This window comes from Phocoena sinus, chromosome 14 (genome assembly GCF_008692025.1).
Source record: "Phocoena sinus isolate mPhoSin1 chromosome 14, mPhoSin1.pri, whole genome shotgun sequence".
Classification (NCBI taxonomy): Eukaryota; Metazoa; Chordata; class Mammalia; order Artiodactyla; family Phocoenidae; genus Phocoena; species Phocoena sinus.
In genome coordinates, this window is record NC_045776.1 from 25,889,809 (window position 1) to 25,911,070 (window position 21,262).

Sequence of the window (21,262 nt, forward strand, 5' to 3'; positions counted from 1 at the left end):
CGCGACTCTGATGGCAGGCGAGGTTATACATGTATGTGTACATGGGTATATGGGAACTTTTGTAAATTATGCTCAATTTTGCTGTGAACCTAAAACTCTAAAAAATAATGTTATAACAATTTTTTTTTAACCTTGAAAGGCCTACCAAAACAAACCAGAAATCTTGGGGAAATGTTTATAAATGTATGACAAGCCTAATAACTGATTTCTAAACTTAAAACTTACAAATAAAGAGGAAAAAGACAGTAGTTAATAGAAGAGGGACATAAAGAACATGAGTGCACTATTTATAACAAAATAAAAATAAGTAAAAATTTTAAATATCAGAGTTGCCCCATTTAAACCTTTCAAATTGTTATATGTCAGAAAGTAGTGACATGGCATGAAGAAACGCTCATAAACAGTTGGTGGGTCTAAACATTTTGGGAGGGTACTTTGGTACTTATAAAAGTTTAACCTCACTTTCCTTTTGATCTAACATTTCCTTGTTGAAAAAACGTATCCTACAAATATCTGCGAACTTGTATGCAAGGTTATGTGCACAAGGATTTCTCTAGATGTTTTAGCCGCAAGTAATAGAAACTAGCTTTAAATAGTGAGATCATTACTTCTCATAACTGGAAGTTCCAGACTTCAGTAGAAGCATGTATATACGAATAACTAATAGGTTAATCATCATTTAACGTGGCTCTGTTTAAGAAAAAAGTTTCTAAAAACTTCTGTTAGCTAATAAATTTTTAGCTTAATTTAACTTCTAAAAATTTTATATATGATTTTAATCGACTTTCCTTTTCATAATATATAGTTCTAACTTGTATCACATCTGACTGGACTCCTCTTAGTCTAAATTAATGAACTGTGACTCTACTAGTCACTTCTTATAAGTATTTAATAGAGGGAGTAAACAGTTAAAAGATGAAAAATTGGGCAGTTTCCTCCATTTCTAATAGTGGCTCTGTTTATTTTATCTCAGCTTCAGGAAACAGCAGTGAGTTTTAGCTCATTGTTCTAAATATATTTTGACCTTTCATAGCTGTACCTGTTGTGACTTGCCAACAGATTTTTCAAACTGAAGAATAAAAAAAGAACATAAGAACTTTGTTATGGAAGGCTGTTCTGTCTTCTCAAAAATCATTATCACCTGTGCTTTATTTTTGATTCATTTGTTTATGTGGAAATTGCTGTTTCACCTGTGTTGCCTGGTATTTTAGGTCATGGTTATAGTGTGGAGAGGGGAGAGGTCCACAGGGGGCATCTGACCGTATTCTACATCTATGCCATTGCTATATTTTTAAAGCTTGGGGGCTGTAAGTCATGCTTTTTTGGGTAACATTTTCAAAATATGTAGAGAATAATGATAAGAAAACAAAATTTTTCCTACAATTATAATATGATTATTTAACAACAGTTTACAACAAATATGTTTTAAAATTTAGTTGCATGAAATTGAGTGAAGTAATCTCAGTCACTGTTTTTCTTGTGTCTGTGGTTCTTCCTTCTTTTTCTTATTTTATGTGTTTGTGCCCCCTCCTCCCTTATTTTCTTGAGTAGATTTTAGCAAGTTTACCTAAAACTGGAAGAAATGAATACTTTTCTAATAAATATAATTTACTGAAACTGACTCCAGGAAATAGAGCTGTCTGAACAGTCAACCTTCATAGAAGAAATAGAGAAGTGTCTTAGAATAAACCCTAGAAAATTTTTAACTGCAAAGAATTTCACATGGGAATTCTACTGAAATATTAAAGAATGTGTTATTCCAATGCTAAGTAGTTTAAATAAACTGTTACAGAGCATAGAAAAGACTTAAATCTTCTAGCTTGTCTTTATGAGACAGCGTAACATTTGTGCTTGCAACATAAATCTGCAGACCAGTATTGCGTACGATTATTGATGCAGAATTCCTAAATAAAGAATTTTCTCTCTCTCGTCCTCACAGCCAGCATCATACTTAATGGGCAAATACTAGAAGTAGTTCCTTAAAGTTAAGAGTAAGCCAAGAATTTCTGGTATCACCACTGTTTATCAAAATGTGACATACCCCAAAATGATGGGTAAATTATATCACATAAAAGTTTTTTTTAATACTGCTTAGTCAAAATTGGGATGAAGAATCATAAGCCAGATGACCAAATATTTACATCCCATACCATGAAAGGAGTAATATCACTAAAACATAAAGAGCCTTCTGTAAATCAGTGAGAAAAGTGATCAACACCACAATAGAAAATTGAGCAAAAGAAAAGAACAGACTATTCACAGGAAGGAAATAAAATATAAACAAGTATTCAACTGCTCAATGTCATTTATAAGAGAGATACAAATTAAAACTATACTTGTTAAGACCTTGTTCTTACTTATCAACAATAGCACATGAGCCTCCCCTATTTATGTTGTTGCTGGGAATGTAAACTGGTGCAGCCTCTATAGATGACAATTTTGGCAAAATTTATCAAATTACAGATGGACAACCCTTTGATTTGGCAGTTTCTCTTTTAGAGCCTACCCTTCAGATACAATTGAGAATATGCATAATGTGCAAGACTAGTTATTGGAATCTTGGTTCTTAAAGCAAAAGATTGAAGATAACCTGAATATCCGTCAATATGGGATCATAATATTCCATAATGTAATGTTATGCAGCTAATAGATGAATGGATGGATAGATGGATAAATAGATACATAAGTAAAAGGGAAACATATCAACATCTCTGGTAGAATAAGTAATATAAAAGCAAAGTTCAGAACTGTGTTACCATTTGTACATAAAAAGCAGGAGGCACAGAACACAGTATATTTGCTTATATGGTTTGAAGAATATTTCTGGAAAGGTACACAACTGGCAACATTGGATGCCTTTGGAAGAGGGTAGCTTGAAGCCAGGACTTTTTTGTACCTTTTATCTATTGAAGCTTCCAAAATTAAACTTCCATTAAGCAGTTGTATATTTTGAATCCTTGGTATGTAAATTATCTGTGTATTATCTGTGACCATTACAACCAGATACAATCAGTTTTATTATTTATTTGGTTAGAACTTATGGAAATACTTTTACAGCTGTTTTAAAATTGAATCTTTTGTTTCAGGATCTCCAGCAGAACTATCTCCTACTACTCTTTCCCCTGTTAATCATAGTTTGGGTAAGTTGCAAATACTTTTCCCCTACTGTTTTTATACCTTTCTAATTAAATGTCCTTTCTGGTAATTATTTTCCATATATATGAGAAAGAGATCCCAGCGAATAATCAAATGATTGTTCAACTTAGTGCTTTCTAAAAATGATGCTGATAATGTGCCTCAGTATTACTAAAACTCCTTTCTCCTGGCACATATAAGAAGTCAATCATCTTTTTATTCATGGAAATCATATTCATGAAAAATGTTCTTATATGGCTAGATTTTTATGTATATATTTAGTTTCTGATGTATTTTATAATAGCAATTATTCATATGAGATGTGTGTATAAATATATATAGACATATATCACTCACATGTACATGTAGTGTGGGAGATTATATATATGTGATAGCTAATACATATGTATATATGTGTGTACGCGGTCTGTAGTTTATTCTTGGTCTTCATTTTACCTCACTATTTCACAATTTCTTTTCAGTTTCTACACATTGGAATTTGTTCTACAAAATTGTCATTTTTTTCCCATGATATTGCTTATGATGCATTTTAATCAAAATTACAGCACTTAAATACTTGTGATCCTCATTTTCCCATGAAATATGTAGATTCTTTTGATTTATATTCTGTTTCCACTCGCATACTGTATGTTTTCTGTTGTTTTTGTATGTATGTTTTATTACTTTCTGTTTCTTATGTATATTTGGGTTTTCTATTTTTGTAACTAGGATAACTCAGTGAGAATCTCATGTTAAAATAGACAAATGTCAAAAATATGTCGTATTTTGTATCCTATCATGACATCTTTTTTTTCCCTGTGGCTTTTGACTCATTAATCTTTGCTTCAGCTTTGTTCTACTCTGTCCTACCCAAAGTTAACTTTATAATGCAAATTGACTGTGGCACAAGCAGGGTAAAACTACTGTTAGAATAAATGATCCACCATAAAGTCTAAGAAAGCTGTCTGAAGATTAGAATGACTTAATGAGATAGGGGAAATTTGAGAAATTGAAAATCTGGAGTTCGTGATGTAGATGTTAAGTCTGTTTCCTGGGCTGTTGCCAGTGTAGGCTGGCATAGAACATGTAAAGGTGATGATATTCAGTCTGTTCTTGGCTTGAGGTGGCTTGAATTATTCACACACGTTTCTTTTATGTGTTTGTTTTTTCTGCCCCAGATTTGCAGCCTGTTACTTACTCAGAACCTGCATTTTGGTGTTCAATAGCGTATTACGAATTAAACCAGAGGGTTGGAGAGACCTTCCATGCATCACAGCCCTCACTCACCGTAGATGGCTTCACAGATCCATCAAATTCAGAGAGGTTCTGCCTAGGTTTACTCTCTAACGTCAACAGAAATGCTACAGTAGAAATGACAAGAAGACATATAGGTATGTTTGTTTTCCTTATGTGAAAAACCAATGCCATATACTCATAATGTGAGCATTATGTGGTTTACCACATCAAGAGATTGTGTGCAGAGAAGCCTGCCTTCTCTCTCCCACCTTAAGGGCAGTCATGTGGAAGTGCACAGCTTCACAGCTTCTAGTAGATCCTGGTGATCCTTCTATCTGCAAACTTCTATCTTGAGCTTCTGTTAATTTGGCACCCTCGATAGTGGGAAGTCCTTCAGTAAATACGTGTTAAAATAACTTTACTCTGCTGAGCCTCTACCAGTCATAAAATTGTCATGTTCAGATTTTAGGGATGTAATTTTAACAAATCATGAAGTTTTTTTTCAGTTTGTTTACATCTCCTAGTTTTTTCCCCCTTTCAGTGAATTCGTGTGTCAGATCTGCACACTGTAATCTGATGCAGGATATCTAAAACAAGCACGACCATTGAGTTTGTTCAAAAATAATTCATAGACTCTCAAAATGTGGTAATCTCAGGCACCCTTTCAGCAAGTTGGTGAGGTAAAAACAATTTTCACAGATGCTGTTTCAAAGATGCTGTTTGCCATTTTCACTCTTGTTCTCTCCTGACTGTACAGTGAAGTATTCCAGAGGCTTACAAGGCTTACGATTTTGCAAGGAATTAAACGTAGACTCTGATGAGAATTCTACTGTCTTCTCTTAAGCCAGACATTAAGGATATTTGCAAAAATATAAAACATTGCTACTCTTCTCACTAATTTTTTCTTTGGTTTGCAAAATAGTTATTTTTCACAAACTTGTTTATGTTAATATGTAGTGGGTTTATTATTTTGATTTTCAAATGAATTAATTTTTTTGAATCTCAGTTTTCACACATAATATGGGAAGTTTGCATAGATGTAATCCACATAAACAACAGCTCTTTGGGTCGTCAGTTTTTTGACAATGAGGTAAAAAATAGTTTGAGCGCCACAAAAATAACTGAACACAGTTCTCATCACCTTAAAGTAACTTCTTTTAATAATAATTTGCTTCTGTTCATTTAATTAACCATCACCTCCTATGAGAAATAATTCTGATCACTAAAGAGTCAATGTGATATTGCAAAGTGCTAGTGACTTCAGAGGTCTGTTAGTTGGCTCCATGTGGAATTTCTCAAATCTTGCTTGATGTATAAATTTTATATAATCTTCCTAAGGTACTCAGGTATCTTATAGGTGAGGAAGGCCTCTGAATATCTGCCCTCTTTTAACTAAAACAGTTCTGATTTTTCCATGTTCTAATTAGGGCTCTGCATAAAAAGTTAACAAAAGGTTTATCCTACCTTATTTACTTCTGTACAAAATTTTAGAGTGCTGTAATTATTGGATCATCTTTTTTTACTTTTGATTTCTAGTTTATTGGGTGCTTTTGATCAGAAACTATAGCCTGAAAAATCTCTACTTTTTGGACTTAATGTTTTCCTAATGGTCAAGTGAACAACTTTATTTTTTATATAAGTATTCTGTAGTCATTAAGAGAACAGGGCACCAGGTTCCATATTTATGTAGTAAATCTGGCTTGTTGGTTTTTATTAATTTTCTTTTGCTGCATAACATATTACCACACATTTACCAGCCTAAAACCACACAAATTTACTGTGTTACAGTTTTTGTGGGTTAGGAGTCTCCTCAGGGTCCCACAAAGGGAAATCAAAGGGTCAGCTGGGCTGTGTTCTCATCTGAAGCTCGAGGTCCTTTTCCAAGCTCACAGGTGATTATTGCAGAGTTCACTTCCTTGAAGTTGTGGCGCTGAGATCCTCATTTCCTGCAGACCGTAAGCTAGAGGCTGCTATCAGCAACTAGAGGCCACCTGCGTGGCCCCCTCCATCTTCACAGTCAGCAGCGAAGACTCTGTTGTGTTGAATTGCTGTTGCTCACACTTTGAATCACTTTCACCAGGGCCAGCCCAGTCCCTTTTAAGGGCTGTCACCTGATTAAGTCAGGCCCACGAAAGGTAGTCTTAGTTTCTTATGGTCAGTTGATTTGAGAACTTAATTACATCTGAAAAATCCCTTTAAGCAGTATGTAGATTAGTGTTTGATTGAATAATTGAGAAGGTAAATAAACCGGGGTGAGAATCTTAAGTGCTATCTTAGAATTCTGCTTTTCACAATTTTTTCTTTAATCCTTGTATTGCTAATATTTTATGTATATTTGATCCGCTCATATTTTATGTATATATTTGATCTGTCAAATTCTGAAAGGTATATTAAAATCTCCCAATATAATTTTTTCTTATCTAATTCTGCTTATATAAATAGGGACCTAGTTGCCCCCATAATATATAGTTATAAAAGTTATAAAAGGGGCAGATGACTCTAACCTCTTGATAATTTTTATTACCTTTTTTCTTAACCATAGTGAGCTCTTTAAAGAAATACTGTTTATTATAATGAAGGCATATTAATCCAGACATTAGTTAATTCCTTCAAATGAATTCTTTTATTTATTTAGAAATAACTGTAATTTGTATGAAATTCTTTTATTTTGCTATCCATTCACTTTTCTTCGTTGTTTAAGTATTTTTTTTTTTTTTTTTTTTTTTTTTTTTTTGGTACGCGGGCCTCTCACTGTTGTGGCCTCTCCCGTTGCGGAGCACAGGCTCTGGACGCGCAGGCTCAGCGGCCATGGCTCACGGGCCCAGCCGCTCCACGGCATGTGGGATCTTCCCGGACCGGGGCACGAACCCGTGTCCCCTGCATCGGCAGGCAGACTCTCAACCACTGCGCCACCGGGGAAGCCCTGTTTAAGTATTTTTGATAAGCACGTGTTATCTTTACAAATCAATAAAATCATTTTTAAAAAATACTTGGAAAAATGTACGGTGGTATGTTTCAAAGTTAGATTTCAAAAAAGCATAGCTATGGAAAAAGTCATCAAAATACTTTATGTCATTTTACTGTCCTCTGAGAAGACTCTTTGAAAGTCATGCTGAAATAGTAAATGTTGTAAAACTAATTCCATATATATTTTGTTTTAGGAAGAGGAGTGCGCTTATACTACATAGGTGGAGAAGTTTTTGCTGAGTGCCTAAGTGATAGTGCAATCTTTGTGCAGAGCCCCAATTGTAATCAGAGATACGGCTGGCACCCTGCAACAGTGTGTAAAATTCCACCAGGTATGGATACAACAATGTAAATAAACCTGTTGTATCAACTTGCTGAGTTTTTCTTTGCTATTACTTTTAGGAATCAGGAGATGATTTGCATGCTCATATTCTAAAATCTGTAGCCCTTTTAAAATGATTTTCTAATAGTAATATTCTTTTTACATAATTTTTAAATCTTTTTCTCAATCGTAGGCTGTAACCTGAAGATCTTCAACAACCAGGAATTTGCTGCTCTTCTGGCTCAGTCCGTTAATCAGGGTTTTGAAGCCGTGTATCAGCTAACTAGAATGTGCACCATAAGAATGAGTTTTGTGAAAGGGTGGGGAGCAGAATACCGGTATGAAATACATATTCGGTTCTTAAATTTCCACAACGTAATTCTTTTTTCTTTCATTCTTTGTATCTTCTGAAATTCATGTGTATTTATTTTCCTTGAGGTTTATAGAGTCAGCAGATCTTTATGTAAAATAACAAAAGAAAGTTGGAGGCCTCTGGATTCAAAACTATTGCAAATTCCTGTGCTGGCATTATGGAACAAAGAATTAAAACATGTATGGACGGGTACTGTAAAAGAATGCAGAGTGTTAAATACCATAAATGGCATATTGGAAGGGTTATGTCAGTTCTTGGAGAGATGTTTCGCTGGGGCTGGGGGAGGTAGTGATGACACAGGGTCTGGGTTCTGAAAGATGCCTAGGATTTCAGTAGTCACAGGTTTGTGGGGTGGAAAGTGATGATCCTGGCAGTAGAGTACAGTTCAGTTTGACTGGAGTATAGAAAGTAAAGAAGAATAAGGCTGGACAAATAAGTTGAGACAACTTCAGTATAAGGTTAAAATGTGGAACTTCATTCAGTAATAGAAGGGAGTACTTGTTAGGTGCCAGGCACTGTGCTGTGTTTTAGGTGCAGTATCTCACGCCTTTCAACATGGCTAAGAATTACTGTTGCTGTTTTTATCCTTTCTTTGTAAGGTTGTAATCTTTCTAAGGTAAAAAATGGTCCAGACTAATATTTATTTGGAAATAGGCTTAGAAAAGACTTGATAGTTTGCCCAAGGACACATTCTAAGTGGTAGAGACGGGACTTGAGGAAAGCTCTGCTTGACTCTCAACCTCTTCTCTAAGGATAGTAAGTAGCAGTTATGTAATTGAGTTTTACCAAAGCTAATCTGTCATCAAGGGGTAAGATAGATTACGCTATTGATAAATTAAACAGTTGATTGGATTCCACAGCAAAGATAGGGAATACTTCATCAACATATTAAAAAATGAAAGTATAAGTAAAATACTTAGTCTTTCTTCAGTTCCCATTGCTCACTGTCTGAATGTCTGCTTAAGAAGATACTCGTATAGAGTAGTGATAGTACTCCTGTTTCATTCAGCAGGTTGGGCCCTTCTTCAGAATTTATTTCATTTCATTTGAACTTGATTCCCTGTCTTAAGTTTTGTGAGGTGTATGACTTTTGTGATGGTGAGATTTGAGATCTACTGGTTTGAATACTTTTATAAATATATGTGTTATATATGTATATCCTAGAATGAAGACTTGTCACTATTTTGTCCAAGTTATGTTAGTAGAAGAATTCACTTTTTGACTTTGCTGTAGCTGTCTTTTGTTTTAATCATTTCCCCTTTGAGATGTGATAACTTTAAAAAATGCAGAGTTTTTTTTCCCTTTGATAAAAAAATTATCAAATTGTTAATAAAATTAGATTTTATTGATATTAAATTAGATTGATAGTTGATATTAAAATTAGATTCAGATAGTACCATCTGAAACCAGTTTATTAGGTCAGACATTTTTTTTTTCTCTTCAAAAGATCATAATGTTGAAGAACATGGTAGAAATTCAGTGGAATTAGATATGAATTGCATAGGTCAGGGAGAATTCCATGTATATCTGTGGGTCTCCTGTTAAGACCAGTTTTGATTGGTAGAGAGAGATACTGCCCTTCATTCACTGTGGACTCTGCTGTTCTTTAACCCAGAGCTAATTTAAAATCTATATGAGAAGCAGTAATATACAGTATGTTTTCATGGATAATGGAGTCAGGTACATCTACTTTGGATAATGAAGTAGTTTCCTTTAACATTTACAGATCAAAATAAACCAAATACCCATATATCTGTGAACTGTGGAACCTTTTATCCTTAACGACACTGGTGCGGAGGAGATAGATCTAATGGTTGGATTTCTAAAACTATCTTTTAGTTTCTTTACTGCCAGCTTGATTGCTTAGCGTAAAAATCAGGACATGTAGTAAGCAGGAAATATAGATGTGTAAAGAATTCATAGTTAATTGAGAAATATGTCTCAGTTAAGTGAATTAGTACTGAAACGAATAAACAGTTGGGGGACACATAATGTGTGTCTCAGACCCTGAGACAAGGGTTTGCATGCAAGAAGTTTATTCAGGAAATGGAGGGAACACTGGTCAGGAAGGAGGAAGTAGGGAAGAGAGGTAGGGAGGAAAGGCAGCCAGTACCATTCTTAACCCATCTACTCTAATGGGTGGGTCACTAGAGCTGCTCCCTTAGGAAAACTTTGGAAAACAGTAAAGAACACACAGAATTATCCCACCCAGAGGGAAGGGAAACTGGACCTTTAAATGCCAATTCCTGTGTCATTGCTTGAGGTCTGTTCCTGGGGATGTTAATTTCCTGGCACTTCTGATCTGCTATATATGTGGACGGAGCAGAGAAGTTCTCAGGCACAGAAATGCAGATGCCTACAATTGGAAATTGGCTAGACTAGAACACTGAAAATCTGAAGGGTATAGTGGGGCACTGACACCATCTGCTACAGAAAACCACATCCTTTGAAATACAGTTTTAAATTATATTGAGCATGTGTCACATGGAGGTGAAGAGTTGATAATGGCCTTTTCTCACGTTTGAAGGGCTGTCATGTCGAAGAAGCAAGCAGACTTACTGACTTACTGTATATAATAAATAAGAACTAAAATCAGTATGTGGAAGTGACAGGATGTCATTGAACAATTTGCGATTCCCAGAGGGGAGCTCATTTTGTTTAAAGTACTAAAGGTGTTTCTTAGTAAAAGCCTGCATGATTTTGCTAAAAAGGATGTTGGTTGTTGGCTTTGTCAGGGAAAGTTGAACCCCAACTCTTAACATTCTGTGATAAGCTTGGGTCAGAATTCTCTTTTGTTTTGCTATACTTTAAATATGAATCCTATTCCATTTGGACTTCATTTGCTATTTGAGTATCTTCTATTCTGTGGATGATTAATAAGTAGGGTGACTTCATATATTCTGGTTTGCCTGGGACAGTGCTGGTTTACGTCTCTTGCCCTGTCAGTGATTATTTATAGTGACTACATTCTCTCTCAAAGGTGTCCCATTTTGGACGGTAAATATAAGCTTACTCTACTAATTTTAATTTGAGGGGAAAACAGTGTTTTTTTTTCTCTTTAAAAGAAAAAAAGTCACATAAGTACTTTGAGGATTAAACAGTTTTCAAAATAATAGATATGCAAACTTGATACTCGGTCAGAAAAGAATCTAGGTTTTAGTATATATTGATACAACCTTTTGATTTATCTAAATTCTTCCATAGCCATGTTATTCTTTTAATTTCATAATTATTTTCTTGCATTCTTTTAACAGAAGGCAGACAGTAACAAGCACTCCTTGCTGGATTGAACTTCATCTGAATGGACCTCTACAGTGGTTGGACAAAGTATTAACTCAGATGGGATCCCCTTCAGTGCGTTGCTCAAGCATGTCATAAAGCTTTGTCACCAGTCAAGTCCCATCAAAAGACTTAATGTACCAACTCTTCTGTCATAGTATTTGTGTGTGGTCCCCGTGGACTGTTTACTATCCAAAAATTCAAGAGAAAACAGCACTTGAGGTCTCATCAATTAAAGCACCTTGTGGAATCGGTTTCCTATGTTTGAATATTAGATGGGAAAATTAGTGTCTAGAAATACCCTCCCATAAAGGAGGAAGAGAAGATTTTAAAGACTTACTGATGTCTTGCTGGGCATAAAACTGAGTGTCCCAAAGGTTTAATAACAGTAGTAGTTATGTGTACAGGTAATGTATCGTGATCCAGTATCACAGTATTGTGCTGTTCATATACATTTTTAGTTTGCATAAATTAGGTGTGTGTGTGCTGCTTCTTGATTTAGGCAAGCCTTTATAAAGTTACAGTACCTAATCTGTTATTCCCACTTCTTTGTTATTTTTGTGTGTCTTTTTTAATATATAATATATATCAAGATTTTCAAATTATCATTTAGAAGCAGATTTCCCTTGTAGAAAAACTAATTTTTCTGCCTTTTACCAAAAATAAACTCTTGGGGGAAGAAAAGTGGATTAACTTTTGAAATCCTTGACCTTAATGTGTTCAGTGGGTCTTAAATATTCATTCTTTTTGTGTTTGTTTACTTACTGCTAAAACCTTATGGAAATTTTTCCAGACCTCTCCTCCATTTCCACTTTTGTCCTGATACCAAAACAGTGTAGCGTGACATCCATCACCAATAATGGTTGCACTGATAACCGCCAGCACCAGTTAATTCTGGGGTACGGTAACAAATCATATGGAGTAAGTCCCTTTGTCTTACACCAGATTTCAGTTTCAGCAGATGATAATAGACTTGTGTAACCTAGCAGTCTTTTGATTTATCTTTACACCTCATTAAAAAATGCACAGGTGGCAGTATAATTATTTTCAGGGATATGCTACAATTATTTCAATATATTTATCCTTTTTAAAAATTCAATCTATAGAGATAAACACTCTTTAAAAAGGTATTTTAAAATATTTCAATAGCAAACCTAGTGCTCTTTGAGTTGAGTTTCATTTGATTTAGTTACCAGATTGTATTATGGAATGGACCTTTTGTAAATGTAATTGCTTCAGCAGAATACCTAGAAAAGTAATGCTGAGGTATGATCAGCAGGTAAAGGCCATCTGTTTTTAAGGTATGTTGTATTAAATTTATACAATCTATGTTATTTTACATAATTATGAATTCTGAATTTTAAAATTTGGGGGAGAAGCAGTTTAGCAAGTTTTTTAGCTTATAATTACCTACACTCTGAGCTGTTCTTAACTAATCCTGAATATGTGGTGACTATTACAACCAACCATGCATTTTGCTCTGCAGTGACAGGAGATGTCGGAAACTCTGTTGGAAGTCCACCCTGCAGCAGATAATCCTTATGTTTATTGTTAACTCATTGCAGTTTAAACATTTCTTGTTTGCATCTCAGTAGAAATGGAAAGTAACCACTCCTGGTCCCCTTCTAGTAAGTTTTCATATTTTTAAAGACAGATTATCTTTGGTACTTGTTTTTTGAAGCCATATTCACCTTTATCTACAGGTGTTATTTTCAATACTTTCAGCATTGGTTGTTTTCTATTAGATAGTCCCCATTTTTCTATATTTGTGTATGCATGTATTTGTTTATGTAAACTTGGTATAGTAATTTTATATTCATTCAACAAATATTTATTGTTCACCTGTTATGTGTGCCAGGAACTTTCTTAGCCTTTGGGTAAAGGTGAACAAGACAGATAAGGCCCTTGCCTTTGCTGAGATAGCAGTTTCTATAATGCTTAATTAGCTTATTTGTCTATGAAGGAGATAAAACAGGGTACTGTGATAAAGCATAGCAGGGGGAATGCTTCTGAAAGGTAGTGATGCTTGAGCTAACATTTCGGTGAGAAAGGAGCAAGCCTTGTGGAGAGAAAAATAGGCATTCTTGGCAAAGAAAATGGCATCAAATGCAAAAGCTTATTTTAAAGGAAACTCATAATTTACTAGGTGTTTATGCTTTATGCAAAAACCTCTACACAGGTCCAAACTTGAGGATCAGATTGGTTCTACAGTTTATAATAGTTGAAGGTGGCCTTACTTTGTGATAGATTGCTTCATGTGTCATTCTCACTAATATTTCCTCTTCCTCAAATCCTTCCTGTAAAAAGTTTACACCAGGTCAATACCATTTAATTGAACAACCCTTTCTTCAGTTCTGCCTTGGGCAGATTTTCACTATTGTAGTGACTGGCTGCTTGCTTCCAGATGTCCTGCTGCCCGAAATGATTACTTCTGCAGTCCATCCTGTGGATAGAGTAAATGTCCCAGGTATTAACCACAGTCAGACCTGTTGGAAATGTGGAGGCTCTGCCCTTTGGAAGTGTTTGCTTACTAGAGGACTTGTAGTGATGTTAGGGAACACTGTTCTTTGTCTGGTTGAAAGTGATAGAACATCCTGGCAGTTGCTCTTGCATTGATATGTTAAGCAAAGCAGTGCCATCTGTAGCATTTCAGTAGTGGATCACATCTCTACAGTTCTGGTGGCATTCTTCTGTACAGTATGAAACTGGGACTCACCTCTTTGGAAGCACCCATGTATTCAGCGGTTAGACCTGTCAAGCCGTTGACTTTGTGGTGGTGGTGGTTACATTTGTATGAGTGTGTTCAGTGGTCTTCCTTGCTTTTTAATGCGATGCTGGTTTTGCATTCTGTTTTGGCCACTGTGGCCTAATTTTTGCCGATTGTTTTTTCCCTTTATAGGGTTTGTTTTCATTCTTCTAAGTGATAAGATCTCCTCTCTGTAGAATTTTGTCTTTATTTAGATTAGCAACATCATTTAGAATTTCTTCTACACAGTGCTGGTAATTTCCTCAGTTTAACAACATGAGAACTGAAGGATCATGCTTTCTGTCACATTTCTAAGATGAATGGTGGTTTTCACAGTGGATTACATACACCTTAGGGCTGGTTTAGGAATTGGAGGCTGGTGACATTCCCACTGACTTTGGCCTGGCCAGTGGCAGCTTCATTTTTATTCTGTGTTGGAGTTCCACGTAGGAACTCCAATAGAATGATTTCTTTATTAAAAAAGTTTTACTGCTTAAAAAAAGTTTGACTTTCCTGACTAGATTTGAAACTATACCAGTTAGTGTGCTAATTGTACATTATGATATACATTCGTTCAATAAACATTTATTGATGCCTGTTCTTTACCTACCCAGTGTGATAGATGTTAAGTAATAAAAAGATAACTGGGACTTGGTACTGACTCTCAAGCCATCTTAGTCGTGTGGGGTTACTTTCTCTCTCAGGACCTGTCACTTTGCCAGAAGAAAATCTGCCTAATTTTTCTTGAAAGCTATATATTCTTATTCTGTATTCTTACTCTTATTCTGTATTCTAAGTATATATTTGCAAATTGTTAATATCTGGGGTTTTTTTTAAACCTCACATCATATCTAGTTTTGCTTGGTTCATCTGTCCTTTAAACATTGCCAGATATTCTCCTTTGTTAAAATTATTTTATTGATAATTTCACTTTATTTGTGCCTTTATTGTCAGTTTCATCAAGACTAAGATTTTGAACTTGAAAAACAATCAGTCTAGTCTCTTGCTAGTTGAAATCAAATAAAAGAGTATATATACCCAGTTGGTTTCTCTACCTCTTCCAAAAATTGTCCAAATATACCTTTAACATCTTTCTTTTTTCTAAATAACTAAATACTTTGAGCATTTACTCAATAATCAGTGCCCTCCTGGTCTGGTTGATGGTGGGAAGTAATGTAACGCAAGACAATCCTCACTGTACTTAGCATCTGTCTTTATGTACAGTCTTTACTTTCATAGCTGAACATTCCAGCTTCACAGTTTGCCACCCCTCCACCATTCCCCAGTATCTCTTTAGATAACTAAGTAGACTGTGGACATAAGCAACCCGTGATCTTGTCTCTTACTCTGGTGCAACACATTGAGGTTTAGACATAACACATTATTGCCCATTTTCTTTCCTTCGTGAACTTTATTTTGCTAAGTCCTTTATATTCATCAACTGAATTTTATTCTTCCTTCCCTTCTCTTGACAACATGTATCCCTAGTGGTTTTGCTAGTTGTCCTCTTCCTTGCCAACCGTGTTGTATCTGCATACATCGGAATGTTTCTCTCCTTTGAACTTTACTAAAGACCAAAAAGGATGGTGCTGTTCAATCCCAGGGTCCTAATTTCTTCACCACGAAGGTTGACATTGTGGAGATTGGTCAGTCACTTAAATCTTACAAATGGCTCAGAAATTCTATCCAGTTAAATGTTTTTGTGATGATAGCGTACATCGTCAGATTCTGTTGTAAATTATGTTCAGGATTATGAACTTTTCCGGTAGTTGCAGCCAATGATTTCCTCATAATACTAGCCCTGTTTCCACCTTGGGGCATATTGGGTTGTTGTATTTAGTACAATCAAGAGTAATAATGTTAGTGTGTGGTGTCTAGAGGTTGTCAGAGTCCTATTGAATTCCTTTTATATCTTCCTTTTCAAGTTTTCATAAATATTTTGTCTGTTCAAGACTACCTTTTGTGTGTGGGGATTGAGGGACAAATTATCTCTTGGAGTGGAATTCCTATGTTTGAAACCTCAACCAGGAAATGTGAGCTATACTAGATATAGATAGCCTCATGATAGCTTTTATGATGAGAACTTGTCTAATGTGTTCATATAATTTCTTGAGTAGGAACTGTTTTATCTTGGATATTATAGCTGACTTTATATATAGCATAACTGCCTTAAATCTTTTTAGTAGGAAATAAATTATATAATGTGTATGTATGGATTTATATATACACTCACAGAAAAATCTTAACAGTAGGGGTTATTTGCATACATTTTAACAGTGTTCAATGATTCTATTGTTTAAATCTCATATCAGTAAAAAAATTCTTAAGCTTCTTGCAGACATTTTCCTTTCATGGACAGACCATCAGGGTAAATTTTTTATTCTGCCAGGGTCCTCATTTGGCAGTTCAGTTAATATGCCATTTTTAGGCAGCTTGACAATTAAGAATCATAACTGGAACATCAAAAAAAAAAAAGCTCTGAGTGGTCTCTGGAAGGTACTTGCTTAAGGTTACCTTTTTTTTTTTTAAAATAATGTTAGGTTGTGTGTCCGCCACACCTGCTCTTTCGCCCGGCTTAAGACTGCTGCTTAAGATACCCTGGGAAGCACCACTACCAAGTCAAGTTTTCCTGTATTGAAGGGTAGCCTCAAGATGACTTTCTTAGCTGTGCTCAACAGAAATGGATTTTCCAAAGTTCTCTGGGCCATTTCTGATTCACAGAGGATCTGACCAGAGTGTATTAGTCTGAGTTAACTTCAGTGTCAATTGGTTTGCTGCCATGAGATCCATAATAGACCCAAAATTTCACCATTGATTGAGATGTAAGGGCCCTTTGAAAGAATAGTACCACTGATGTTAGGACTGAAGTGAGGATTCATTAACTCCACACGAAGGACTTTTAGATGTTTCTCCAACCAAATTTCCCCCCAAATTATATTCTTCTACCCTCTTTTAAAAAAAAAAAAAACAAGCTCTTACTTTCTATAGAATTTCCAGTTTGCTCTTTTGGGTGGGGGGGGGGTAGGGATTTACTTTCTCTTTCTAATTAAAGATGCTAATTTATTGAACCATGAAATCCGTAATATATTGATTTAAGGACAAAAGTGAGGGTTTAGAATTGTAAAAGTGCTTCACTATTACGGTTTTCATTTCACACTTGACTCTTCTTTCTCCCTGTGGCTTTAAAGCTTTTGGCGGTTTTACAGCGTTAGTCACTAGGTAACTTTTGCCATATTTCTGGTTCTGTCAGTCCTACCGATTACAGTGCTGTGACATAAAGTTAGTTCTCAGCATTTGTCTGTAGGAATAGAAGTCTTACTGAAGTCTTTTTCTTCCAAAGAGATTTTCCTTTCTCAGTAAGTTCCTAAGAAAATACTTGTTTGTCACTCTCTTTATTCATGTTCTTGTATTGTTCAAACAGCAAAAAAAAAAATGTTGGTGAAAACGATTAGGGTCCTTTTCTGATGAATGTATGTACCTGCATTAAGAATGTAGTCATTTGTTGGTTTTATGTAACTAATATACACACATTAATTTTAATCAAGAGAAAGAATTATCACATACATAGCAAGTAGGTAACATGCATGGCTTTTACATTTTTAAAAAACACCCTATTTTTTGGCAAAATGTAGAACCCAAAATGGTCATTTCTTAGACCAACTTTACCTCAGGCTTCATTTTTGCTGTTTTGACCCTGGCCTTTAAGGCATAAATATTTATATCTTTTTATTAGTGATAGTGAGACTGTGACACCATTTCTATACAAGACAACAAAACAAGAAAAACTATAAAGATTAAGATGAAAGCAGTTGTGTGGTTGTTGAGCTAGATCACAGCATTTTGTAGGCAAAATAAAAACATTCATATCTGAGAATTTTTTTTTTTTTTTTGGCCATCTTTTCCCAAGGCCAGACCTTCTGGTAGAGCACAGTTAAAAGTAACATAATTCTGGGCCTTTGTAATCTGAGGGAAATAGCCCCAGTTGGCAGTCTTCATGTTAATATATGAAACAAGAATGTAGGAAATAGTTGGCGAAGCGTGTTTTCACCTAAAAAGAAAATAATATCAAAAAATATAAAACTATTATTCATTTAGCTCTCAAAATCTCAAAAAGATACGGTAAAATGCTATATAACTGGACAAAACCAGAAGAACGTATAGAGGATTTGTGGGAAAACAGGTTTCAAGGATGAACTTTTATACACTGCTCAACAATTTGCTTACGTTCTACCAACTATTCTTAAAATTGACACTGTTAAATAAGATATTTCTAGGAACTAATGATTAGCAAATGTCCTAAAAATATTTTTAAGCCAATTCCCTCGTAAGTAGCCCTATTTACTCTTGAAAATTCTTACCCTTTCTCTAGCGATACTAAAGGAGGAGTGAGTAGTGTTCTTAGGGTGACCAACTGCCCTGGTGTGCCTGGGACTGAGGCAGTCCCCTGGATGCAGGACTTTGAGTGCTAAACCCAGGAAGTCCCCAGGCACACCAAGGAGGAGCTGATAGCCTTAAGTGTTCTTGTGACTTACCCTCACCTTAAACATTGTAATAGTTGCGGTTAAATTCAGCTGCCCTATAGCATATGTGTCCTCCAATCACTTACTATTGTGTATGGAATGTGAGATTTATACCAATAATAGCTCATGGCACCAACGTGGTAGTGAGACTAACAGTAATCCAGGGAAGATAACTGGTCGTTTAATGAAACAGAAGAGGCAACTAGATAGCAAAGTTCTTCAGAACCTGTGTGTATATGTAAGTACAGATCATGTCTTTATGGGGTTAAATTTAAATTTTCACAGTAAAGGAAAACTGAGTAATGCTGTGGATTCCTTCTCTCTTGAGGGAAAATATGGCCTTTGATGCTCTATCCTCTACTACATTCCCCAGACTATCCTGCTCAAGAAGCCAGAATGTGGCATTATTATATTTATTCTCAGTGAATGTTGTATTGAGATTATTAAATGCATCAGCCAATGGCAGGTGAAGGAATTGGGTGTCCTGATCCAGACAGAGCAGCACCCTAAGTTCTGATAGCCTCCTACCCCTCAGGTGCTTACCAGCTACAACACCGACCACGGGAGGTGAGATTTTTCTAAGACGGCATTAATTTTGTAATGCAATATGATGGATGCAGAGTCTGTTATTGTTTCCCTGTGGTAGTCCTCAGACTGCATCCTCTGTGCACTGTGATGTAGATGGTAGATGTGTTCTTTGTAAGCTTTAATCCTATGATTGTCAAAATATGATGTGTTTCCTTTTTTTTTTAATTAAACAGTGAGCTGAGGCTTTATTTCAGCTGGTTTTCAAGTTAAAATTGTGAAATACTGATTTCCTTCCCACCACCCACACCAAATATTTTAGTCTATTTAAAGTACAAAAAAAAAAAAAAAGTTAAGAAAACGTTGCTTAAATGTCCTGTGATTTCTGGTCAAATTTTATATATATTTGTGTGTGTCTGTGTATGTGCTTTCACTTTTTACCTTGTTGGCTCTCTACCTGTGTTAATAGTACTGTCACCATTGAAAGGTGAACATTTTTCCTAGCATTAAAAAAAAAGCGATTTGAGTTGTTTACCATGTTATTATGGGACTAATTTTTAATCGTTTTCGTTGATTTTGACTTAAACTGATTTTTTTTAGAGGGGATTATATTTTGCTGACCACACTCTAAATTGTACAGAAACAAAAAAAATTTGTTGTGTGTATTTTCACATAATGGAATTATGCTATTGAGTGCATCTTTTTATTTTTTAAGTTTGGTGTTCTATAAAAAGCTTATCCCACTCCCCTGGCAGACAGATAACGCACTGCTTAGTATACACACACAAAACGCACCTCGTAGTGCTAGCAGGTTAGGCATTTTAGCTTACTTCAGAGCTTGCCTGTACCAAATAATGATCTAATACACATGATCTGTGCTGTAAATGGACTAGAAAGTGAAATTCACATTTACCCTCAAAATGTACTCTTAGCAGAAACAGCAAATGGTATTCCTTTAAAGATTTCATTGAAAAATAATACGTAAGGTGTACTCATAATTAATATCATCATGAAATAATTGAAAAACAAACTTTTTAGATCAACCAGACTTTCTTTGTGCCTCGCAGGAACTCAGTTCCTAGGATGAATCAATACTTCTCTCATTAGCAGACTGCTTTCATTAGACCATTTAAGACACCTACGTTAGGATGCAACAAAAGGGACCTCAAAATCTAAAATACACTATGCTACTTGGCATTGAACAGCCCAGGGCCTAGCTTGATTTCGTTAACAATTTTGTGTTGGTAGGAAACCTACTTGAACAAATCCTACTTAAATTGCTACACCATACAACTCTATAAACAATCTAAAAGGAGCCTTCCAGCATTGAACTGCAACATCACTTCAGTTGACAGACGACTAGAAGAGATCCTTTTCCATCGTCACTTCACCCTGGGAACTTTCCTGCTTGTTACCCTGGTGTTAGTGACACTGGTTATCTGCGTCGGAAGATTTTTTATAGCAACCCCCGTGTCCATAATTGTGCATATTCAAGGGGCTGAAGGGTAGGAGAGAAGTATTATTTGTATGTTTGGCCTTTCTCTCCAGTTGGCAAATCCTTTTTTCCCACTTGCTTCAAAAGAAATTGAAAGTCCTAGTGTGGGAAGCATGCCTATTAATATCACACAGATGTACTCCGGTGCCCTCGTTCTCAGCGTGAGGTGTGCCCAAGGACTAGGGCGAAGGTCATGTTCATCCGCTGCCCAAGAATGTATTTGCACCATGCAGTTATCCAGCTTCTTTTTAACAGACTCATCCTTTTCATCAAAATAATACAAGATGAGCCCAACCTAAAAATTAAAAGTTTGCAAATGTAGGGATCCAAAAGTCAAAGGCATACATAAAAGCTGTTTTCTGCTGCAATGAATAGATATGAAAATACTTGTAGAATTGATCGGATGCTAGTTTGCACATAGACGTAATTGCATTCTTAAAGCGGACCACACTAACTGAGGGCAAGAACATTGAATCAGACTTATGGGTAGCAAGTTCTGTGATAAGCCAACACGATCTTTAGGAAGCCATGAGAACAGAGTGTGTTACTGTCCAAGCTACGTGACCTTATTTGAGGTAGGGATTTGCCATCGTTTTTATATAATCTTCAATTTTTTTGTACCTACTTTAATGCTGTGCAGCAATAAGTTTGTTGAAAAAGTTTA

At 35.6% G+C, this 21,262-nt stretch overlaps 1 protein-coding gene across 4 annotated transcripts in view; it reads left to right on the forward strand.

The window, feature by feature from the left end:
* SMAD2 (SMAD family member 2) overlaps positions 1-19,635 on the forward strand; it is a 109,395-nt gene extending 89,760 nt beyond the window's left edge. For all 4 annotated transcript variants that reach the window (XM_032602462.1, XM_032602463.1, XM_032602460.1 and 1 more), the window contains 5 exons: positions 3,087-3,140; positions 4,314-4,526; positions 7,533-7,670; positions 7,854-7,998; positions 11,288-19,635. In XM_032602462.1, the coding sequence (XP_032458353.1) occupies positions 3,087-3,140; positions 4,314-4,526; positions 7,533-7,670; positions 7,854-7,998; positions 11,288-11,411 (674 nt within the window). In that variant the 3' untranslated portion in view covers positions 11,412-19,635. The remainder of the gene's footprint in view (positions 1-3,086; positions 3,141-4,313; positions 4,527-7,532; positions 7,671-7,853; positions 7,999-11,287) is intronic.
* Positions 19,636-21,262: the final 1,627 nt, after the last annotated feature.